General features: G+C 48.3%; 1 protein-coding gene across 8 annotated transcripts; it reads right to left on the reverse strand.

Annotated features, from left to right (window-relative positions):
* Positions 1-79: 79 nt before the first annotated feature.
* Positions 80-24,538, reverse strand: UPF3A (UPF3A regulator of nonsense mediated mRNA decay). 8 transcript variants are annotated; one of them, XM_023217717.2, is made up of 10 exons: positions 23,877-24,483; positions 23,551-23,657; positions 22,755-22,861; positions 19,282-19,380; positions 19,053-19,163; positions 13,497-13,552; positions 13,249-13,407; positions 6,820-6,941; positions 4,139-4,433; positions 80-1,105 (listed from the first exon to the last, which is right to left on the reverse strand). In XM_023217717.2, the coding sequence occupies exons 1-10, from the start codon at positions 24,081-24,083 to the stop codon at positions 977-979; spliced, it is 1,392 nt and encodes a 463-aa protein (XP_023073485.1). In that variant the 5' UTR covers positions 24,084-24,483; the 3' UTR covers positions 80-976. The 8 variants fall into 8 exon arrangements, 7 of the variants coding, with proteins under 7 accessions (XP_023073485.1, XP_031790840.1, XP_023073486.1 ...); XR_002732755.2 differs by lacking the exon at positions 6,820-6,941 and having other exon boundaries at positions 23,877-24,488; XM_031934980.1 differs by lacking the exon at positions 19,282-19,380 and having other exon boundaries at positions 23,877-24,499.
* Between the last annotated feature and the right edge of the window lie 431 nt (positions 24,539-24,969).

A 24,969-nucleotide genomic window follows, 5' to 3' on the forward strand; every position in this document is an offset into this window, starting at 1 on the left:
AGATCTGTATGATTACGCTGTCAGGCATTTGAACTAACAAATCAGAATTTCTCTGACACAGATTCAAAGAATATGTCAATACTTCTTTAACAAAATTTGTATTTAATAAATGGTTTAAATCGCAGTGCCAAAAAGACATTAACATTTAACAATTTCACTGAAAGGAAGAAACTGTAGAATGCACGGTTTCAGAAAGCTATTTTAAGTTATTTACAAATAAAGTATCTAAAACTCAAAGACAGGCTCTATATGCTATACCTAGTTTATCCCTTCACGAACAAAATTTCTGTTATTTGGGCAAATTCTTAAACCATGGTGTAAACTGTAATGGTTACAAACCACAAATGCATCCATCCAAAGACTGTGAAACCATTTTCATCTGGTCAGTGGCAAAACTGTTGAAAGGGCAATAGTTGAAGCTGTTGGGTTTTAGACAGTGGGAACTCTGGTATATATTTCTACCAGGACTAAAGCACAGCACACTCTGCAGGCATGGCTGACTCACGGAGGCTGTAACAAACAAGAATTACTCTGTCCTCGACACCACGGCTCAGAGGCCCCCGAGAGGCATGAGAGACTAACAGCTTCTCTGCCTGTAAATGAATGAAACCCACACTGGATGTCGTTCTCACAGCACTGAAAGTGCTTCAGGACTCACACTGATCCAATACTAACTTTCTTCCCTATTTTACACATATTTTTCTACTGTCCAGTGGAAATCATCTTCTGTTTTGGCTGAAAAACAAATATTGGTTTATAACAGGAATGGGTAAAATCCGTGAGAATTCTGGTCAATTTAATACAAGATCACTACTTTCTTTAGAATGGTTTCTGCATGTTTCTATGTCACCCTCTGTATTTTTAGCTTCCAGTTTCCTGGTAAGGGGTAAGTTCTCCTTTCCAGTCACACTCGGAGTCATTTACACGTTTCTTGGATTGCTTTGCTTGTCCATGGAGGCCAGGTGCACCCAGTGACTCACTCTGCCTCTTCCCTCTTCTCAGGACCAGTCCCCGAACCTTCTGCCTTGCAGATCCTCCCGCTTCCACCACACTCTCGCACTCGGAAGCGAGCTCCCGGATCATACAGCTGCAAGGCCGGCCGGTCCTGCCAGGATAAGAGGGCATATTACTCTTCCAAGGGCTGGCAACACAGAAGGGTCAATATCTCCCTGTATTTCTAGAACTTGATGATATGAACTGTCCAAAGAAAATCAACCAGGCAGCTAAAAATCAGCCCTTTTCACAGCACTCTCTCAGAAACCAGCCATTCTCAGGCAATTTAAAAAGCCACGTAAACGTCGGTTATCTGGGCAAATGTTACTGCTCAAACCAAGAACACCTTGTAATCTGAGCTGGGGAGGTGAAAACTCAAACATGTCCACCTCAGTCCCTAAGCCTGAAACAAAATGAGATGTGGACCCTCAGAGACGGTTTCAGATCTGCGAACTCAAACTGTTATTAACGTGAGTGGTAAGCGATTTCCACGGGGCTTATCCCTGCGTAGCATCTACAGCAGGGAAACCGAACGGATCCCTTTTTGGAAAACACCATCATTTTATTAAATTCCTGGAGGCAAAGCAATAAAAACGACCCATAAAGTCCATGAAGGGTAACTGTTCAGGGCCTGAAGAAGGCAACAGCCAGGGAAGCACAGAGTGGCCTTGAAGGCCAGCGTCAGCAGCGACAGCAGCACAATTCCTCCCTGATGGGGCCGCCAGCCCTGCCCCAGCACTAAAGGGGTGGCAGAGGAGGAAGGTGGCTTCCAGCTTCCTGAGGCCTGCAGCCTCCTGCTCCACGTGCCTCCCGCGTCCTGCCTACTCTCCCTGCAGAGCTGCAGCCTTAGCCTCCAACAGTCACCAGGAGCCCAAGTGTGGGCTGCAAGGATGACCGTGTGGGCACATCTCACACACTTCTTCTCCAGGATTCACCAGCTCACCTTTACCTCCTCCTGGACTGTGTGTGGACGCCCACTTCAGGTTGCCATCAGGGGGTTTAACTTAATTTTCTTTTCCTTGGTATGAACCTGACCAATGGGAAGGGTGCGAACAGGCTCAGCAGGCCCCTGGACCTGAATGCTCCTGTGGGGCGGAGACAGGCTGCCTGGAGCCAGCATGCACAGCTTTTTTTCTTCCCTGAGACAAAGTTACACTCTGGTTGCCCAGGCTGGGGGGCAACGGCACAATCTCGGCTCACTGCAACCTCCACCTCCTGGGTTCAAGTGATGCTTCTGCCTCAGTCTCCTGAGTAGCTGGGACTACAGGTGCGTGTCACCACGCCCGGTTAATTTTTGTATTTTCAGTAGAGATGGGGTTTCACCATGTTGGCCAGGCTGGCCTCGAACTCCTGACCTCAGGTGATCCACCCGCCTCTGCCTCCCAAAGCGCTGGGATTATAGGCGTGAGCCACCGCACCCGGCCAACAGTTCGGCTTCTTACCAGGGCAGTACCTGTGTACACAGATGGAGCGTGGAGCCTGACGTCAGAAGTACATGACAAATGCCAGGCTCCCGGGAAAGAAGCTCCTGCACACATTCCCACCACAGCACTGTGAGGCTAAACAGAGGAGCAAATGCTCCCCCACCTCAGTTCGGGGGAGCACCAGGCCATTCACCACTGCTAAAATAAGGCAACTGAAGACTGAGGACTGCCTATCGAAAAGACCCATGGCTGTACTTTGTGCCCCCCAAGGTCCAGGCAACCCCAGAAAACTGTGGCGTATTCTAGAGGTGTTTATTCAAGGGTGAAGACAAGAAGGCTCTCCTCTGGCTTTCAGCTACGATTTCACTGAAACTTTTTTTTTGTGTGTGTGTGACAGAGTCTCGCTCCGTCGCCCGAGCTGGAGTGCAGTGGCCAGATCTCAGCTCCGCCTCCCGGGTTTACGCCATTCTCCTGCCTCAGCCTCCCGAGTAGCTGGGACTACAGGTGCCCGCCACCTCGCCCGGCTAGTTTTTTGTATTTTTTAGTAGAGACGGGGTTTCACCGTGTTAGCCAGGATGGTCTCCATCTCCTGACCTCGTGATCCGCCCGTCTCGGCCTCCCAAAGTGCTGGGATTACAGGCTTGAGCCACCGCGCCTGGCTTTTTTTTTTTTTTTAGACGGAGTTTTGCTTTGGTTGCCTAGGCAGGAATGCAATGGCGTGATCTTGGCTCACTGCAACCTCCGCCACCCAGGTTCAAGTGATTCTCCTGCCTCAGCCTTCTGAGTAGCTGGGATTACAGGCATGCGCCACCACGTCCAGCTAGTTTTTGTATTTTTAGTAGAGATGGGGTTTCGCAACGTTGGCCAGACTGGTCTCGAACTCCTGACCTCAAGTGATTCATCCGCCTCGGCCTCCTGAAGTACTGGGATTACAGGCATGAACCACCACACCCGGCTACACTGAAACATTTTAAAAGTGAACATCGTTCCTATACACAACCACCTGGAAGGATCTGAAAGGAATTAGGCTGAGTGACGAAAGCCACTCTCAAAGCTCACACACTGTGTTTCCACTCATCAAGCATTCTTGAAATGACAAAATCACAGAGGCAGAGAACAGACAGTGGCTGCCAGAGGTTAGACACGGGGAGGAGGTGAATGGGAATGCGAACCCGAGGCAGCCCTCAGTTTGCTGGGAGCTGGGGTGGGGCGTGGTGCTGTCAGAAGGGTGATGCCGTCTGTAGTGCTGCACTGGGAAAACGCAATCTGAACAAAAATCAGCTTCAAACTTCTGAAAAAAAAAAGCTGTTTGCTTGGCTAAGGGGGTAACCACAGTCCTGTGCTCAGCGTCTGTGCAGAACTAACTTCAGTGTTTGTGAGCCACGGGAATATTCACTAATAATCAGAATGTTGTTGATAGTGTGGAAGAAACCTCCATGAAGTATTAAAACTTTCCTTCCTGTCTCAAGGGAAAATTTAATCTTATTCTCAAGTGAATCATACAAACGTGTTAGTTTTATACTAAATAAAATCTTTCTTTTTCCTGGTGAAAAATAATTGGACTCTCTGAGAAAAGATGGCGACTAGTCTCACTCCAGGATCTGACTTTCAGGAATAACGAGCTTCCCAAGACACAAGGCCAAGTGCGGGTGACACGGTCAGCGTGCAACCTGGACCTGCAGACAGCTAGACAGATTTTTCTTTTTGGGTTTAATAAAAACCTTGTTTGCCAGTCGCTCCTTTCTGGGTGCCGGACCGTCGTCACACCTCTGCGCTCTTCCCAGTCTCTCCATGGCCTCCCCTGGAGCCCCGCTGTCCTGGCTCCCCTTCTTCCCTCTGTCTTGGCCAGGTCCTTTCCCCCATCTCTGCTCGTCTTCACTCCTTCTGGAAAGCCAGTCAGGCTCGTGGTGAGCTCTGTGCCTCCTGCCGTCATCCACATGGTGTCTTTGTGCTTCAGATTCTTTTTCTTGAGATCTCTCCACATCCCTGTACTCTTTATCACTGCTGCTGCGTGACCTGTGGTTCAACCCAAGCATCAGCGACTGCAGTAACTGCTGGTCGGCTGCTCATCCTCCTTTCTAGCCCGCAGGTTTCCAGACAACAGGGGCCCGTGTCAGCCAGCACTGCACTGCTGAGGGTGCACTGCGATGGGCACACAGCAAGTACTGACAAAAACCACTACAAAGAGGAATAAATCATAGTAATAATACCTGTCATTTCAGTTGAGTGACAGATAGGCAATATGCCGCACGCTAAGGTACTTTTTATACATATTGTCTAATTCTCACTAACCCTCCAAAGTAAGTATCTTCTTTCGGCCAGGCATGGTGGCTCACGCCTGAAATCCCAGCACTCTGGGAGGCCAAGGTGGGTGGGATCACCTGAGCTCAAGAGTTGGAGACCAGCCTGGTCAACATGGTGAAACCCCCTCTCTACTGAAAATACAAAAACTAGGCAGGTGTGGTGGCATGTGCCTGTAATCCCAGCACTTTGGGAGGCCAGGGGCAGGCAGATCATTTGAGGTCTGGAGGTTGAGAGCAGCCTGGCCAACATGACGAAACCCCGTCTCTACTAAAAATACAAAAATTAGGCCAGGCATGGTGGCTCACGCCTGTAATCCCAGCACTTTGGGAGGCTGAGGCAGGCAGATCACCTGAAATCAGGAGTTCGAGACCAGCATGACCAACATGGAGAAACCCCGTCTCTACTTAAAACACAAATTTAGCCAGGCACGGAGAGGCATGCCTGTAATCCCAGCTACTCAGGAGGCTGAGGCAAAAGTGCATGAACCCAGGAGGCGGAGGTCGTGGTGAGCTGAGATCACGCCATTGCACTCCAGCCTGGGCAACAAGATGAAAATTCCGTTTCAAAAAAACAAAAATTAGCCAGGTGTGGTAGCGCGTGCCTGTAATCCCAGCTACTCAGGAGGCTGAAGCAGAAGAATTGCTCAAACGTGGGAGGCAGAGGTTGCAGTGAGCCGAGATCGTGCCACTGCACTCCAGCCTGGGCGACAGAGAGAGACTTTGTTTATCAAAAATAAAATAAAATAAAATAAACCTTCTTTTCTACAAAGTGACTGAGACTAAAGTGGTCCAGTGGCTGTCCTGGGAGCCCAGGTGCAAATCCATCATGATGTGCAGAGTAACATTAATCGACATTTAATAATGGCAGATTAATTATCTTTATGCATTTGTCAGAATATTAAATGAATAGTAAATAAATGGCTGCTTCGCTCCTTTGGCAGGGCTGGTGGGGACCATAAGGATCTGTAACCAAGCATGAATTCACACCAGACACGTGGCAGTGTCATGAACAGTCACAGTAACGACACCCATAACATAACCCAGTGCTTCACAATCATGGATTTGATAATCAGACATAAATTTTATAAACAAAGCAGTAAACCAAAACCCCCAAGAAGGAGAAAGAATACTTCATCAACTCTGAAAGAAAGGCAGTGAGAAATCATCCCTACAGCTGTGACTCTGGGAAGCTGGCGGCCTAATCCCATTAGTCTTCCCAAGTAAAACCCACGTCCACCATCCCCTGCGAGCCAAGTGGCCCTGGGCACCAGGAGACCGTGGGTGGTGAGATGTGGTGAGCGGGCAGGAGTCCCGGAGGGGAAGGCAAGCCCAGGTGCCCGGGGTCCTGAGGATGGTGGGTGCCAGGAGCAAGAGGGACAAGATCCCCCCTGACTGGCATCTGGCTGGTCTCTCTGGCCCACCAGGCAGATGCTGCTGTGTCTGTCCCTTTTGCAGATGAGCTCCCTCCACAGAGCTGCTCCCTCCACAGAGCTGCACTGTTACAAGCAGCAAAGGAAAAGAAAAAGGGAGGACCCGCAGTGCACAGTCAAAGCTGCTGGTCAAGACCCACAGCCAGAGGAGCCAGGGACAGCTTCAACCAAAGGATCACAGCACTTACAATTCTGTTTCTCTACCACAAAAGATCTGCCAGCCCTAAAAGATGGGGTTCCCAAATATGCTATTCTGTAGATAAATTGCAAGGGGGCTAAAAGAGCAAAGGGCAAGATATCACAAACACAGAGAAAAATAAAAACAAACAACAGAAAACAAACAAAGACTGGGAAGACAGATCCTGAAGACCTGACATGCAACAGTAGGAATCCAGGAGATGGCTCAGGAGTAAAAGGAGGACATGGAGGGAAAAGCAAAGCAAACGACAAGAAGAAATTCCCTGATCTGAAGACAGACTTGAGACTGCAGACGAGGCGAGTTCACTAAGTTCCTGCCATGCTGATGGGAAATGAAGGCTACTGTGCACTCGCACACCCTGGAAAGTCTGGGATTCCAAGAATAACGTGGAACAGGCATACTCGTATTGACAAGGCCTACGTCACCATGACTGGGAGCTGACGCGGTCATAACAACGAAAGCACGCTCACGTCTCCTGGGACTCCTCCAGCGAGCCTTCCACGGGCCTGCCACCTCCAGTATCAATCTCCTCTCCTCTTTCTTTTGGTTTCTCTGTGGTTGGTTCCTCTCCCTTTTCTGGTTTCTTAAGAAGCTGAGAAATTACAATGTTAGTAAAATAGCACCTCAAGAGCACATTTTAAAAGAAGCTGTTAAATAAATAATTACAAATATACCCCAATATTGAAGCCAAATGTTTGCATGGCAAAGAATTAGAGCTAACGGTCCAAAAGTGAGGTTTTCGGTTAAATACACGGTGGAACATTCAGTGAATGAAGTATTTTTTAGTCATGAAAAGTAAGGTCGGTTAATGTGATGCAAAGATGTTCACATAATGAATAAAGGGCTAAAAAACAGAACATGCACCACAACCCCGCTTGTACTTCTCTTTCTTTTTTGAGACAGTCTTGCTCTGTTGCCCAGGCTGGAGTGCAGTGGCGCACTCTTGGCTCACTGCAGCCTCCGCCTCCTGGGTTCAAGCGAGTCTCCTGCCTCCACCTCCTGAGTAGCTGGGACGACAGGCATGCGCCACCACGCCCGTTTAATTTTTTTTTTTTTTTGAGACGGAGTTTCACCCTTGCTGCCCAGGCTGGAGTGCAGTGGCACGATCTTGACTCCCTGCAACCTCCTCCTCCCGGGTTCAAGTGATTCTCCCGCCTCAGCCTCCCAAGCAGCTGGGATTACAGGCGCCCACCACCACGCTCAGCTAATTTTTTGTATTTTTAGTAGAGATGGGGTTTCAGTATGTTGGCCAGGCTGATCTCGAACTCCTGACCTCAGGTGATCCACCCACCCTGGCTTCCCAAAATGCTGGGATTATGGGCGTGAGCCACTGTGCCCGGCCCCCACGTCTATTTATGTTCACACACACACACACACACACACACCATCTAAAGGGCTCTGCAGCACTGTGTTAATAGGGATTATTTCCTACTCTGAGGTGGAGTCTCGCCCTGTCATCCAGGTTGGAGCGCAGTGGCACAATCTCGTCTCCTTGGTTCAAGCGATTCCACTGCTTCAGCTTCCCGAGCAGCCAGGACTACAGGGGCCACCACACCTGGCTGATTTTTGTAGTTTTTGTTTTTTGTTTTCTTTGAGACGAAGTCTCACTGTCACCCAGGCTGGGGTGCAGTGGCTCAATCTCGGCTCACTGCAATCTGTCACCCTGGTTCAAGCAATTCTCCTGCCTCAGCCTCCTGAGTAGCTGGGATTACAGGCTCCTGCCACTGTGCCTGGTTAATTTTTGTATTTTTAGTAGAGATGGGGTTTCACCATCTTGGCCAGGCTGGTCTTGAACTCCTGACCTCATGATCCACCCACGCTGCCCTCCCAGAGTGCTGGGATTACAAGCGTGAGCCACCATGCCTGGCCAATAGTGATTATTTCTAGATGGCAGAACTGAAATGACTTTATTTCCTTTCATCTATAGGGTCTAGTTTTCCTAAAATAGACAAGCATTAGTTTTGTAACAAGGAAAAAAAATTTTTTAAAGGTTGCTTCCTACTGATAATTTAGAATATAGTTTTCAAAACACTGATTATTCTCTTTCCTGAAACAGAATAAATGGACAAGTTGCCACGACGTATTTCATCTGCCCTGTATGTCCCTGGGCCTTTCTCCCTGCTCTCTGTACAGTTTTTGAAACTAAAGCACCTCAGCTAACTTGGGAAAAGGGAGAAAAAAAAAAAAAAAAAAAGCAATGGAAGCACCACAGATCGATCATTTGTAGAATAGAAATGGACGGTGTACTTCTGACAATTCTGTTCTCACTCATAAAGTGGACGTACTTTAACTTGCAGCACAGCAAGACCATATACAGACGTATTCAATTACACACGCTCACTTGGGAACCCAACGCGTCATGAAAGGTGGAGCCCTGGACGCGGCTTCTCATCAAGCGTGGGCCCTGTGTCAGCTGTGAACATCCTCTTATTCTGCCTACGTGGAATCTGGGAACTTAAACATTTCATTTCCTTTCCGGTAACTGTCCATCTTTTATAAAAACTGCAACAGTAATATGTCTGTAACAAATGCGAGCCACAGGGAAGTGCCGACCTCCATCCACCCACTCAACAAATATTCTGAGTGCCTAGCAACTGTTTTCACAACATTTCTGACACTGCGTGTCTTTTTCCACACCACCTCTCCACCTCTCCGGCACCAGCTGCTCCACATTCAACTCAGCACTGAGGCCATCGACCTGCAGTTAGCACCAGAACCCACAGCCTGCCCCCTTCAGATGACAGTTGCTAGTCCTGGAGTGTCACCGGAACTTCTGACCAATCCGCAATAAATTCCGAGGTTCTCGACGGCCCCTCCTCAGATTTGATAAGTTGCTGAAATGGCTGATAGAACTCAGAAAGGCACTGTCTTCTCGATAATTGGCTTATCATAAAGGAACATACAACCAGGAACAGCCAAATGGAAAAAATACACAAGGTGGGTATGGGAGATGGTGCAGCGGTGCCTGGAGCTTCCGTGCAGTAACCCTCCCAGCAAGCCCCGTCTTTTTTTTTTTTTTTTTTCTGGAGACAGAGTCTTGCTGTCACCGAAGCTAGAGTGCTGGGATGCAATCTCGGCTCACTGCACCTTCGCCTCCTGGGTTCAAGCGATTCTTCTGCCTCAGCCTCCTGAGTAACTGGGACTACAGGTGTGTGCCAATACGCCTGGCTAATTTTTGTATTTTTAGTAGAGATGGGGTTATACACCATGTTAACCAGGCTGGTCTCAAACTCCTGACCTTGGGATCCACCCACCTCGGTCTCCCAAAGTCCACTATGCCTGGCCCCCGGAAGCCCTGTCGTTAGGCATTATTAAGGTGTCATGATACAGGTGTGACTGATTAAGTCACTGGCCACTGGTGACCTCTCTCTAGGCCCTCTGCCCTCTGCTAGGATGGGACTGAACATCCCAACACTCTAGTCCTGCCTTAGTCCTTCTGCCAACTAGCCCCCATCCTGAAGCTGCCTGGGGCCTCCAGCCCCCAGTCCTCTCACTGGCATGTAAGATACTCACATTACTGCGGATGCCGGGGTCTGAGGAGCTGTGTGCAGGGATCAGGGACTAAGACCCTGTGTAGGCACTAGGGAGTGGCTGTGAATGAGACAGGGGTGCCCCTGCCTTGAAGGAACTCACACCTGATGCTCCACCTGAGGCAATGGTGGTCAAGGGGAGGAAACAAATGAATAGGATAGTCCCAGATAGCAGCTACGAACACACGAAGGGAGAGTAAAGCAGCAGAGACGCAGGAAGAGGAGGGTCCAGGAGGACTCTCTGCAGAGCCAAGACGGGAACTAAGACCAGATGCCAAGAAGGAGCCACGGGCCCATCTGGGGAAGGCCCTGTGGAGGCCTAAGGTGGAATCCGCTGGTACATTCAGGAGAAACCAGCAGGCCAGAGCCACTGGAGACGGGCTGGGGAGCAGGCCAGCTCTGCTACGCCCTGCGAGGCTTCCGGAGGCCAAGCGGAGTGCATGGGCAGCTGTGCCTCTCCCAGCCCTGCCCGTGTGCTCACCCACAAGGCCACACATAAGCTCACTGCTTAGCATCCTCAGAGGAACATTAAACAGCTAAGCTGTCTGCGTGCCACATTCCTTTTTTTTTTTTTTTTGAGATGGAGTCTTGCTCTGTCGCCCAGACTGGAGTGCAGTGGCGCAATCTCGGCTCACTGCAAGCTCTGCCTCCCAGGTTCACGCCATTCTCCTGCCTTAGCCTCCCAAATAGCTGCGAGTACAGGCTCCTGCCACCACGACCTGCTAATTTTTTGTATTTTTAGTAGAGACGAGGTTTCACCATGTTAGCCAGGATGGTCTTGATCTCCTGACCTAGTGATCCGCCCGCCTCCAGCCTTTCTGAGGCGGAGTCTCGCTCTGTCGCCCAGGCTGGAGTGCAGTGGTGTGATCTTGGCTCACTGCAAGCTCCGTCTCCTGGGTTAAGCAATTTTCCGCCTCAGCCTCCCGAGTAGCTGGGACTGCAGGTGTGCACCACCAAGCCCGGCTAATTTTTTGTATTTTTAGTAGAGATGGGGTTTCACCCTGTTAGCCAGGATGGTCTCCATCTCCTGACGTTGTGATACACCTGCATCGGCCTCCCAAGCTATATTTCTCTTTATTAAGAATAGCCATGAGGGCTAGGCATGGTGGCTCATGCCTCTAATCCCAGCAGCAGGAGGATCGCTTGAGCCCAGGAGTTCAAGACTAGCTTGGACAACACAGTGAGACTCCCATTTCTACAATTTTTTTTAAATTAGCTGTTCAGGTCTGATGGTGCACCCCTGTAATGGGAGGCAGAGGCAGGAGGATCACTTGAGCCTGTGACTGTGCCACTACACTCCAGCCTGGGTGACACACCGAGACCCTGTCTCAACTCCCCCACAAAAACCAAACAAAAAAATAGCAAAATAGTCATGAGCCATCTGTCTTTAAGCTGCTGATACACCTTCTTTTGCATTCCTCCACAGATTCCATTTTTCAGGCATTAAAAGAATTTCAATTTTCCACATGATTTAGAAGTGAAAGACCCCCATACTGAGCACAGATGCTTACTAAAAGCTAAACCAGGCCAGGCACGGTGGCTCAGGCCTGTAATCCCCAAACTTTGGGAGGGTGAGGCAGGAGGATCACTTGAGTCCAGGAGTACAAGACCAGCCTGGGCAATACAGTGGGACCCTCATCTCTACAAAAAATAGAAAAAGGGTCTCTCTCTGTTGCCCAGGCTGGTCTTGACCTCCTAGGCTACAGCAATCCACCCACCCTGGTCTCCCAAAGTCCTGAGATTATAGGCACGAGCCATCATGCCCAGCCAACTTTTCTGTTTTTGACTGACCGCATCAGAAACAAATCTATGGTTCAATGATCTCTTCCTCACCCTTTCCTAACCTACCTTCTTTCCCCAAGTCCTGACATTTCTTTTTTTCCCCTTACACAATTTTATTGAATATAAGGTATTCAATAAATAATAAGTAATATTGAATATGCCTTAAATCCTTCATGGAGTGATACCTTAGTTCTAAATCTAGGTTTAGTACTAAGAAGACAATGGCTGGTCCCAATTCTGGCCAACACATTTCACACAGAGAAAAATTCCCTCTGTATTAAACCGCCCTCATCAATGAATGTATCAGTCACAAGAAAAACTCAGCAAGAAATACAGAAACTCATTAGTGCTACCACAAAAGAAATGATAAAACCCGGTTCTATGAGTCAGCCTTCACACAGAAAGGCAAAACCAGTGGTTTTCAAACGTGTACTTTTTAATCAGGAAAACTTTTTTTTGAGACAGAGTGTCGCTCTGTCGCCTGGGCTGGAGTGCAGTGGCTCGATCCCGGCTCGCTGCACCCTCTGTCTCCTGGGTTCAAGCAATTCTCCTCCCTCAGCCTCTTGAGTAGCTGGGATTCCAGGCACCCGCCACCACGCCCAGCTCATTTTGGTGTTTTTGGTAGAGACAGGGTTTCACCATATTGGCCACGCTGGTCTCAAACTCCCGACCTCAAGTGATCCGCCTGCCTTGGTCTCCCAAAGTGCTGAGATTACAGGTATGAGCCACTGTACCAGGCCAGAAAATTATTATTATTATTATTATTATTATTATTATTATTATTATTATTATTATTATTATTTTGAGATGGAGTCTCGCTCTGTTGCCCAGGCTGGAGTGCAATGGTGCGATCTCGGCTCACTGCAACCTCTGCTTCCGGGGTTCAAGCGATTCTCCTGACTCAGCCTCCTGAGTAGCTCGGATTTCAAGCGTCTGCCACCACACCCAGCTAATTTTTGTATTTTTAGTAGAGACGGGGTTTCACCATGTTGGTAAGGGTGATCTCGAACTGCTGACCTCGTGATCTGCCCGCCTTGGTCTCCCAAAGCGCTGGGATTACAGGCGTGAGCTACCATGCCCGGCCAGAAAACTTTTTTTAAAAGGAAAATGTAGAGGGTGGAGAATAGGAGGAGGGTGAAGACTGAAAAACATCAGGTACTGTGCTGACTACCTGGGTAACAAAATTATCTGTACACCAAACCCCAGAGACACTTGATTTACCCACATAACACACTTGCACATGTAGCCCTTGAACCAAAAATGAAAGTTGGAAAGTTAAAAAAAAAAAAAAAAAAGTGTCAGCAGCAGCCCGACGTGTGCCACCGTGGGGCTCCCGTGGGGGTGTGCTCCCCACTGCACACCCAGGAGGACAGGTGCCCAACAGCAGCCTGAGGACTCCCAAGGCTCAGGACACACTGTGAAAACCACTGCTGTAGGATGGAAGGATGGAAAAGATGAAAAAAATAACAACACAATATTAGATTAATTCAGAATGCTTTCAAAATTCTGAAGAACTAAGATATGTAAAAAGTATAATTACTATAGCAGAACTATTTTTGGAAAAAGGAAATGTTTCCTCAGAATTACCTTAATCCTTACTTCTTTCTCTGCAATTTTCTTCTGTTTATCTATCTCTTTTTTTTTGCATCTTTCTTCTTCTCTTCTTCTTCTTTTTTCCTCTTCCCGCAAACGTTTCTTTTCTAACTCTCTCCTCCTCCGTTCTTCTCGCTTCTCTTCTCGAATTCTCTAAAGACATGGAAGGGTGTGTATATAAACCACCTGGATGAGAACGGCAGCAGCAGGGAGGGTGTTCATGAGGTAAAGGCCAGACCTACCTGCTTTTCTAATTTTCTATTTTTAATATATTCCAAAAGAGGTGTTGTTCTTCTAGCTAAAACACAAAAGTTGTAATATAGTTTTATATATTTAACTCCTAAAGATTTATTTTAAATACTTGTTTTCAATTTGATCTTTAAAATAAATAAGGGAATAATATCATTACTTTTTAAATTTACATGACCCCACACTGTCTCCAGGGGAGTTTTTATTGCATTACTATCATGTCAAGTAATTTGAAAGTATCAACAATTTTATACATAGTAGACATCTAATTCCTGATTCTTTTTTTTTTTTTTTTGAGACGGAGTCTCGCTCTGTCGCCCAGGCTGGAGTGCAGTGGCCGAATCTCAGCTCACTGCAAGCTCCGCCTCCCGCGTTCACGCCATTGTCCTGCCTCAAGCCTCCCGAGTAGCTGGGACTACAGGCGCCCGCCACCTCGCCCAGCTAGTTTTTTGTATTTTTTAGTAGAGATGGGGTTTCACCGTGTTCGCCAGGATGGTCTCGATCTTCTGATCTCGTGATCCGCCCGTCTCGGCCTCCCAAAGTGCTGGGATTACAGGCTTGAGCCACCGCGCCCGGCCTAATTCCTGATTCTTAAGGGAGGCTTAAAGTATTACAAAGATGGTATTTTTGTACGTACCTTAAACCATTAAATAACATATATTCACTTTGATACATCACATATTCTGAGAACTTTTCTGTTTTCCATTCTCCAAGCAATGGTTTTAAATAACATGGATTCTTGTAATGTCTTACAATATACACTCCATAAAATCCCAATGATAAGACATACAACTCTGGATTGTAGTTTAGAAAATGACTCCACACAGGTTGGGCGTGGTGGCTCACACATGTAATCCCAGCACTTTGGAAGGCCGAGGCGGACAGATCACCTTAGGTTGGGAGTTCGAGACCAGCCTGACCAACACGAAGAAACCCCATCTCTACTGAAAAAATACAAAATTAGCCAGGCATGATGACGCGTGCCTATAATCCCAGCTACTCGGGAGGCTGAGGCAGGAAAATCACTTGAACACGGGAGGCGAAGGTTGCAGTGAGCCAAGATTTTGTGCCACTGCACTCCAGCCTGGGCAACAAGAGTGAAACTCTGTCTCAGAAAAAAAAAAAGGAAAGAAAGAAAATGACTCCACATAGCACTGCTGATTTCCGAAAAGGCACCAACTACCAGGGAACGAACATTTCTACAAACTCTATCTTGGTCCTCCGCTTTCATGCTGGACCTCTCAGATCTGACCTGGATGTGGGTGCCCAGGCAAGCTGGAGGCCCCACAGGCACTGCCTCTGAGGGACTCGCGCCGAGGTAGACAGGCCCCACATCCCACCAACACGAGGACACAAATGGGAAGAGGGAAGATGGTCTGGGTCTATTCTGTGGCTAAGATGTCAGATTAAACAGGGTTCTGAAGAATCCCTGGATGCACCTGAAAACTGACACATCACCTCTGGAATTCTGAGGACCAGGAATGAATCAGGAATCATAGGAGAAGCCCTGGCTGGGGATCCCTCACTTGGAACTGAGGACCCTGACACCCTGACATCACAGATGAAATGGCAGCTGTCCCAGAAGCCCTGCTCCAGGGACAGTAGTTGTAGGGAAGAGCTGATTGTCCCAGGAGTCCTGCCCCAGGCATAGTGGTCGTAGGGAAGAGATGATGCGGGTACACACGCCACATTTCGTGGCAGACACAGCTGCTACACAGAACCCACTCCCCAGAGGGTCTCTGGGCTGACCATGAACTCTGGCTCAGGGTGAGTACAGCACACTGGCTCAGGTAAATAGTCAGCTCTTTGTAATGGGCAAACTATCTCAAATCAGCCAGGGTTCTGCTCTGGTCTGTGGAAGGCCTGGACTTGTCAGCCAGGAGCAGAGCGAGACCACCTGGATGCACGGGGCGGCTGAACCCAGACCCCGCTTGCCCACCTTCCTCTTCCTATAAAATGTCTGCCCCATCACCCACAGAGATCACAGCAAAAGTACGTAAGACCTGAATAAGAAAGTGTTCTACACATCATGAAAGTGTGTTATTTATCAGACAGAATACGCACAACCATGCAACAGACCACAAGTAAACAGAAGCCTCAGAGCTGAACCCGGGCCTGTCTGCTCTAAAGGCCTGTGCACCAGACTAACTCAGCAACTCCAGAGTCCTTGTCAGTAAGAGCTTATTAATATTTCCATGTAATACTCACTTCTCAGACCTGTTCAGAAGACTCCACTGGAGGCCAAAAGCTCAGTAAAGAAAAAGGTAATCTGCCATGAATTGCCTAAAGTTCAACTTTTTTTTTTTTGAGATGGAGTCTCACTCTGTCACCAGGCTGGAGTGCAGTGGCGCGATCTTGACTCACTGTGACCTCCACCTGCCGAGTTCAAGCGATTCTCCTGCCTCAGCCTCCCAAGTAGCTGGGACTACAGGGGCACGCTACTACGCACAGCTATTTTTCTGTTGTTAGTAAAGACGGGGTTTCACTATGTTGGCCAGAACGGTCTCGATCTCCTGACCTCGTGATCCGCCCGCCTCGGCCTCCCAAAGTGCTGGGATTACAGGTGTGAGCCACTGCGCCCGGCCAAGGTTCAATTTTTAATATGTAGAAACAGCAATCACGACAACAAGGAAGACTCTACAGCCAAGTCCTGGAATGAATTAGTCCTTCCCATCAGGGACGGTGGATCCTAAGCCACATTCATTCATTCATTCATTCATTCATTGATTCGTTCGTTCAACTCTGGTAAAGCACTGGCTGTGCAGCAGACTCTCGGGAGGTGCCAGGACACGCCCCCCTCTCCCCACCCCGGCAGGAGCCACGTGTCTGCCCCAAAAAGGTATGTCTCAAAACAGCCCTAAAGTGACCAATCCTATGCAAGGGGACATTTAAAACAAAGTGAGATGGAAATGGGAGGGGCAGGGAGGTGAGGCCTGTAATTAACATCTAATTTACTTCTTCTAGCTCTTCTTCCATTTATCAAGTTCTTAAGTGAAGAACATATAGATTCTAACTGCCAGGAAAGATGCATCTTGTGACCTAAAATTTACAGAAAAACCACTCCCCTAGTAAAATCCATCTCACAACAACTCACTTTATCCTTTTAATTTAACTAAGAAGAAAGAAAGAAAAGGAAACAAGGAATGAGGCTCAAACTAGCATTGTCTCTAATGTCTAAGTCGCTCACGTCCTTCCTAAATCAAAATACATATTCCACAGTAAGCTAAAAATGATATAAAAGCATTACATATTTACAGTTCCCATTTGCTATTATTTTTCGCTAGTTACTCAGCTATAACAGTCACTAACATGTTGAAAAGGAACTTCATGTAAATTCATCACTGGTCTCGACTTTGCCCCCAATACTGTCCTACCCTCATCTTCCCTTGTGTGTAATGGTGCCACAATCCACCCATCTGTTCAAGCCAAACCCTGGAGTCTTAATTCTTCCTGTTCTCTTACCTCCCACACCCTATCCGTCTGTCAGTCCTGTGCAGTCCACCTCCAAAACACACATCTCCTGGCATCCACAATCTATTCCATGTGACACCACCAGAGTGATGGGGACAAATAATCAGACCATGCCACTCCCCCAGTGGCTTCCAGTTGCCCTGGAATGAATCTAAACATCTTGCACAGTGCCCCGACCCTCCAACCACACTGCCCTCACCCACGTGTGCCAGCCCCACAAGCCTGCAATCCGCACGTGCAGTGAAAAGTGACAGCCGCCAGCCCTGCCCCTGGTGCATCCTTCCTCCACTGCTCAGCACAGCCAGTCTCAGTTCATCTCCTGACCTCTTTCCCTCCCGCAGCCAGTCTCAGCTCCAGCTCCACCACCATCTTGGGGGGAGTCTCCCAACCTCTTTCCCTCCCATACTCCACTGTCACATCAGTGGCACTGATTACAAACTGAGGGGCCCTGGCTGGGCTATTCCCGCTCCTGATTCCTACCTGTCATCCCGATGGCAGGCAGAGACCTTGTGCGACCTGTTTACCACTTAGCTCCACGCTGAGGCCCAGAGTCAGTGCCCAGGCAGCATGCAGCCTCAGCACATCTTGTTTACTTTAGTGATCAAAAGCTTTATTACGGCCAGGCGTGGTGGCTCACGCCTGTAATCCCAGCACTTTGGGAGGCTGAGGCAGGCGGATCATCTGAGGTCAGGAGTTTAAGACCAGCCTGGCCAACATGGTGAAACTCCATCTCCACAAAAATATAAAAATTAGCCGGGCATGATGGCGGGTGCCTGTAATCCCAGCTACTCAGGAGGCTGAGGCAGAAGAATTGCTTGAACCCAGAAGGCAGACGTTGCAGTGAGCCGAGATTGTGCCATTGCACTTCAGCCTGGGCTACAGAGTGAGGCCCCGTCTCAAAAAAAAAAAAAAAAAAGCTTTATTACTAGACAAATGAAGAAAGTGAGTGGACTATTTCAATAACATTGACCTTTCTTATTAATTCAATCAACATTTACAAATTCCTGAACTTAACTTTTCTGTGTTGCAACCGTGAAGATGAAAATATAGTTCCACTGGGGAAACCAAACGAGGGAGTTTATGTGGTGGGAGACAAACAATGTGGCTGTCACGACACATCAATTTCTTTTGTTTGTTTTTTGAGATGGAGTCTCACTCTGTAAACAGGCTGGAGTGCAGTGGTGCTATCTCAGCTCACCGCAACCTCCGCCTCCTGGGTTCAAGCGATTCTCCTACCTCAGCCTCCTGAGTAGCTGGAACTACAGGCGCCCGCCACCATGCCCAGCTAAGTTTTTGTATCTTTAGTAGAGACGGGGTTTCCCCACGTCGACCAGCCTGATCTCGAACTCCTGACCTTGTGATCCGCCCACCTTGGCCTCCCAAAGTACACTCCTCTTGATAGGTGGGCAGGGCACAGCCTGGGTGGGAGAGGTGAGGGGTGCAGAACAGGGGCTTTCAGGAAAGGAGATCCACAGAGAGGAGAAACACTTCCAGGTGTGTCTGGGACTAAACCACAACCGTCTGCCTGATTTTCATGTCAGTGCTACTGAGAACTATTTCTAAAGTACACGACTTGTAGGCATGGGGTGGACGGCTAGATTTAAACTCGATTCTGTGCTCTGGCCGGGCTTATCCACAAGTTGGCTTGGCTTGGCTCAGGGAGCCTGGCATTGCTGTGGAAGAGCAGCAAGATGACCTCACCACGAGCCAAACATCTCATTCCTATGGGCTCCTGAGGCATCCTTCTGTGACCACTGACTTCAACTCTGTGACACACGTGCTTTCCCTGACGCCGTCAGGCACATACCATTCATGTGTCTTCTCCACTGCTCATTCGGAAGCATCATAACTTAAAAGGATCGTAACTAAAAAAATCACGTGCTCTCCATCAGCCAATGCCCAGAAATATTTTCCCATGCGGCCATCTTGCCATTCTTTTGTCAAAACTGGAAATTACTCTACATTTCTGCCAAGCCTGTAACAAGTTTCAACCTGTTATCACAATCAAGAAAAAAAAAAAAAGGATATCCTCTACGAGTAAATCTCTCAATAAAGAAAAGAGAATGAGCACAACAGACCAATGAGCTCTCTTGTCTTTGCCTCCATCTCCCCCAGCAGGGTCTCAGGGTTGGCACTGGTCTTCTCTTCCTCCACACAGTAAGTTTCTAAAAACTTCTTATATTCTGGATCTAGACATTAAAAACCAGAAAGAAAATAAATATAATCTTTCCCATCTACAGGAGAATTACATTTGCTTAGTGTTCTTAATTTGGCAGCTTCATAATGTAGCACTTGGAAAGGGCTTACCATCTTCGATGCTTCCAGTCTTGGCATCTTTTTTTTTCAGCTTCTTTTTGGCTATCTTCTGGAACGGAGCAAACTCTACCACTGCAGGATATTCTAGGCCTTTTAACAGGAAACATGTTCCAGAAGCCATTCTGAAATTCTACTACATTCATTTTGGAAAATAATGACCTAGCTTACTTAAAGAGTAAGTGTAACAATGACAATGTATTATTACTATTTAAACTATAATTCATCCTTTCAGTAAGAGATAAAAAAAAAAACATTTAAACACCTACAATTTAATTATACTTTCAAGCACCTGCAACCTTAACATGGCAAACTCCAGACTAAAACAAGGATGAACTCATGGTAGGAAGAACAATTATTTATTAAACAAAACAATCCATCATGTTGTGGTGGTTGTGTAACTGAATTTGTTCAAAATTCATCCAATTGTTCACTTTAAAAGGGTTACTCTTACCATATATAACTTACACCTCAATAAACCTGACCTCCCCAGCCCCATCCCAAATAATTTATTGTTGGAATACCCTTAAATAATCAGATTTCTTAACTACGTTTTACATTTTATTTTAAAAGGTTAATTCAGCTATCAATTTGTTATTTAAGTTCAAGAAAATTACTTTGCTTAAAAGACACCACGGCTAAAACTGAGGGCTTCAAAGGGTTTATAGAATATTCCAGGTGAAATCTGCTTCTGATAAAAGTAGAGAATGGAAACCATTAGAAACTAACTTTGTTGCTATGTGGGAGAAAAATGAATACACAAAGAGAAATGTTCACTAAGAGAACCTGCTATATGCCGAATCATCAACTGGAACACTGCTATCTTGGTACTAAACCCACTGAGTCATTTTTAGACTTGTCAGTAATAGTCAGGTGACTGAATTATAACTCCTTTATCTGGGAGACATTTTTGTGCCAACCTCCACTATCCAGAATAAAGTCAGAATCAGGGAGACAGTAGGGCACTGGACCAGCAGGGATGATGTCCAAGTCACCACTCCACCCACAAGGCCTAGCACACAGTGGATACTCATTCAGTGGCAGATGACATAGTCCCTGATTCCAAAGCTAAAAGTAATCAGTGTGGTACTGCGACACAGACAGACACATCCATCAAGGGAATAAAATACAGAGCCCAGAAATAAACCTTGGTAATATTTGGTCAACTGATTTTTGAAAAGGGTGCCCCGACCATTCAACGGGGAAAAGAAAGTCTTTTCAACAGCTGGTACTGGGAAATCCATAGCGAGAAGAATTAAGTTGGACCCTTACCTAACACCATATACAAAAAGTAACTCGAAATGGATCAAACCTAAATATAAGACCTGAAACCATAAAACACTTAGGAAAAAACACAGGGGAAAAAGCTCCATGGCAATGGATTTGGCAATGGGTTTTTGCATATGACATCAAAAGCAAAGGCTTTTGCGTATGACATCAAAAGCAAAGGCTGAGGCCAGAGACCATCAAAACAATGGCGGGGTGGTGGTTCACGCCTGTAGCCCAGCACTTTGGGAGGCCAAGGTGGGGGAAATCGCTTGATACCAGCCTGGGCAACTTAGCGAGACCCCGTCTCTATTTAAAAAGCTAAACAACAACAACAACAAAGTAGAACCGGAAATAAGGACTGACTTTCTCATTACTGGTGGGAATGTAAAATAGCACAGTTGCTGTGGAAAACAGTATGGTATAAATTTTGTAACTATTTTTTTTGAGACAGAGTCTCGCTCTGTCACCAAGGCTAGAACGTAGTGACACCTTGGCTCACTGCAACCTCTGCCTCCCAGGTTCAAGTGATTCTCATACCTCAGTCTCCCAAGTAGCTGAGATTACAGGCACACACAATGATGGCTGGCTAATTTTTTTATTTTTAGTAGAGATAGGGTTTCACCATCTTGGTCAGGCTGGTCTCAAACTCCTGACCTCAAGTGATCTGCCCGCCTTAGCCTCCCAAAGTGCTGGGATTACAGTAGTGAGCCATCACACCTGGCCATGTTACATATATTTTACATATACACACACACACATATATACGTACATACACATACGTAGCTTTTCACTCCATCGCCCAGGCTGGGAGGTAGTGGCATGATCTCAGCTCACTGCAACCTCCGCCTCCCGGGTTCAAGCAATTCTCCTGTCTCAGTCTTCTGAGTACCTAGGACTACAGGTGCCTGCCACCATGCCTGGCTAATTTTTGAATTTTTAGTAGAGACGGGGTTTCACGTTGTTGCTCAGGCCGGTCTCAAACTCCTGATCTCGTGATCCACCCGCCTTTGGCCTCCTAAAGTGCTGGGATTACAGGCGTGAGCCACTGTGCGCGGCCCATCAACATTTTTTAAGTGAAAAAGGGAAGCTGAGTAAGTTACTGAATAAATGAGCAATGAACACAAAGGTCAGTTCAAGCATCACATTTGCTTCTGGTCCCAGGAACTAGCTTGGCTAATGCTTATTTTGTAACAATCTTTCTAGTCCTTACCCCTCAGTGGAGAAAAAGAAAACACTCATCAGTGTCAAAATGCTTGGAGTGCGAAGAGGGTGGCCGGGGAGGGGAGGGCGGAAAACAACTTGCTGTGAAAGGTACACAAACTTGACAGCCAGGAACACAATAGCAGACAGCCTGACAGGAGAGGAGAAGGGGAAAAGATCAAAGCAGAACCCTAGAAGTACCGGGAAGGGAACTATTGAGACTAGAGGTGAAGACTGCTGTCTCCGCAGGCAAAGCTGCTTAACAGCACTCAGTGACTTCCTGGTGACATTATCATAAATGGTACAGTCATGAAGGGTGCTGTTTAGGAAGACAGAAGTCAGTATACATTTTGGAAAATTCCTATCAAACAGGTAAAATCATTTAGTTTTAAAACCCAAAAAGATAAGAGTTCTCTCATGCAAAAAACTCACTCATGAAAACCTTCATTCTCTGATAATACATAAATAGACTGTCACTACTACACAGAATTTCTGGAATTTTTTTGGTTTAATAAAATCAAATAATTTCAATTTTTAATATCTGCACATAATTACAGTAACATAATCAAAATTTATCATCTTACTTGACTCTGAGAACTTTTTAATTACTACGCACAAACAGACCAGATGCTGTGGCTCACACCTGTAATCCCAGCACTCTGGGAGGCTGAGGTGGGAGGATCACTTGAAGCCAGGAGTTCAAGACCAGCCTGGGCAACACAGTGAGACAGACCCCTGTCTCTACAAAAATTTTTTTTTAAATCAGTCGATCATGGTGGCACACGCCTGTGGTCCCTGCTACCTGGGAGGCTGGAAGATCTCTTGAGGCGGAGTGTGAGCCTGCAGTGAGCCGTGACTGTGGCTGCTGCACTCCAGCCTGGGCAACAGAGCAAGACCTTGTCTCTAAAAATAATAATAATAAAAACACGGATATTCTAGCAACACTTCATTAGTATACCTAGAGATTATAATAGATTTTTAAAAACCAATAATCCAACCTTTGCTGTCAAGGAAGATATATCCATCAAAACGATCTCTGAAAAGAAGGATGTCATCAGGATTCCTAAAATTAATGTATGCTCTTGAGTAGAGATGAGGATAAAGACTGAAATAAGAGATAACAGTGAAAATGGTTAGCGAAAAATACAATACTCCATTATTTTAGCCTCTTTTTCCTTTTCTGGGCACAACAAACCACTTTAAATAAAACTTTTGTGCCAAATCATCTCAGTTAATTCTAACAACCTGGATATTCTCTAGCAAAAACAAACGCAAAACGTTAACTTTACGAGGCAGAACTCAGGTCCCTTCTGTGCTGCCCAGAACCGGTCCTCGGAGGCTGAAACCCTAAGGCAAAGCCAGGGCGCACTCCCAGAGGAACCCGCGGCGCCGGGGACCCTCTCTGGTATTTAGAGCCGCACTGGCTGCAGCACCGGCGTGGAGGCCACAGGAAGAGCCGGCGCCCTCCCGCCCCGCCCGCGTCCTGGCAGGGAGGCCCCGGAGGCGCCGGGCGCGCAACGCTGGTCCTTTCAAAGGCACCCGTTTTCCCTAAGCGTTAGCCGCTTGAAAATCATCCGCATTTCTAATGCAAACCACATCTGCGTTTCCTTGTTGCTGCTATTTTTCTTTGAAAGGACTTACACGTTTTACTGAAATGTAATTTATTCAAAAGGTTCACACGACTCCCATAAAGGAGAAATCACGGTAAGGAACTTAAGGCAACGAGAAGGCCAGCGGCGCAGAGCTCTGGGTTCCGCCCTCTCCTCCTCCTCCTCGCCTCGGGGCGGGCCTCACCTCAGGTCGGCGGCGAAGAACTCGAAGTAGTCGTGCGCTGGCAGCGGGCGCAACTGCTCCTCCAGCTGCTCCTTGGTGAGGCCCGGGGGGAGGCGGCGGATGACCACCTGCGGGGAGCGCGCGGCCGTTCCCACCGCAGCGGGGCGTGCACATGGAGCTCCGCAGGAACCGCGTACTGCGCACCGCGCAGGGGGCTCCGCCCCCCCGACCCCGACCCCGCCCCCCGACCCCCTCGCCCCCGCCCCCCGACCCCGCCCCTCCTCCTCCGCTCAGGACTGTCCTCTCCTCGCGAGGTTTTCGCGACCCGCCCCCGTCCCCCTCCCCACCTTGCTCAGGGCCGTCCTCTTCTCCTCGCGATGTTTGCCCGCACCGCCCCCGCAACCGGAGGACGAGGTTGGCTGAGTCTCAGTTTCGCGCTGCGGCGAGTCGCGGTGGAACTGCACTTCTGGGGCCGACAGCTTCTCCCTCCCGTACGGTCCCCGCGCGGCAACGGCCGCCCTAGGGCCTCCGGTCCCCTCCTTTTCCGAGCGCATCCCGCACTCTCCGCCGAGCCGCAACCGTCAGCCCTCGACAAAACCTCGCGAGAGCTCCCCCGTCCGTCCCCCGCCCCGCCCCGCCCCGCCCCGCCCCTCCTCGGGCTGCGATGGTCGGGGCCGCCCACGAAGGGGCCAGGACGCTGGGGGACGGGTGGGGGTCGTGACTTCCGGTCACACAGCCTGGCTCTCTGCGGGGCCGGGCGGACCATCAGGGAGCGGCGGTCGAGGTTTAGGGCGGCCCCGGAAGCGGAGCGCCGGCGGCTTTGGTCTGGTCGTGGTGAGAGGAGATCGCGGCAAACCGCCTTCCCAGCCCAGCACCGTTTTTATCCCCCTCCCCCAGGCTCTCTGCGGCCGGGGCGCCATCAGAGCTGGGTTGGCATTTGAACTTTTTTTTTGTTTTTTGGTTTTTTTTTTGGAGACAGTCTCACTCTGTCGCCCAGACTGGAGTGCAGTGGCGCGATCTCGGCTCACTGCATCTCCGCCTCCCGGGTTCAAGCGAGTCTCCCGCCTCAGCCTCGTGAGTAGCTGGGACCTACAGGCACGCGCCACCACACCTGGGTAATTGTTTTTGGTTTTTTTTTTTTTGACACGTAGTCTTGCTCTGTTGCCCAGGCTGGAGTGCAGTGGCCGGATCTCAGCTCACTGCAAGCTCCGCCTCCCGGGTTTACGCCATTCTCCTGCCTCAGCCTCCCGAGTAGCTGGGACTACAGGCGCCCGCCACCTCGCCCGGCTAGTTTTTTGTATTTTTTAGTAGAGATGGGGTTTCACCGTGTTAGCCAGGATGGTCTCGATCTCCTGACCTCGTGATCCACCCGTCTCAGCCTCCCAAAGTGCTGGGATTACAGGCTTGAGCTACCGCGCCCGGCCTTTTTTTGTATTTTTA

The sequence above is a fragment of the Piliocolobus tephrosceles genome, chromosome X (genome assembly GCF_002776525.5).
Source record: "Piliocolobus tephrosceles isolate RC106 chromosome X, ASM277652v3, whole genome shotgun sequence".
Taxonomy (NCBI): Eukaryota; Metazoa; Chordata; class Mammalia; order Primates; family Cercopithecidae; genus Piliocolobus; species Piliocolobus tephrosceles.

Excerpts from the sequence above, each read along its gene's own strand:
- UPF3A (XM_023217717.2), bottom strand. The coding sequence starts at position 24,083 with ATGCGCTCGGAAAAGGAGGGGACCGGAGGCCCTAGGGCGGCCGTTGCC. Across the intron at positions 13,408-13,496 it reads ATAGAAAATTAGAAAAGCAG|AGAATTCGAGAAGAGAAGCG; the intron begins GTAGGTCTGGCC and ends CCATGTCTTTAG. Across the intron at positions 4,434-6,819 it reads CTGGAGGAGTCCCAGGAGAC|GTCACGCAGCAGCAGTGATA; the intron begins GTGAGCGTGCTT and ends GTTGAACCACAG.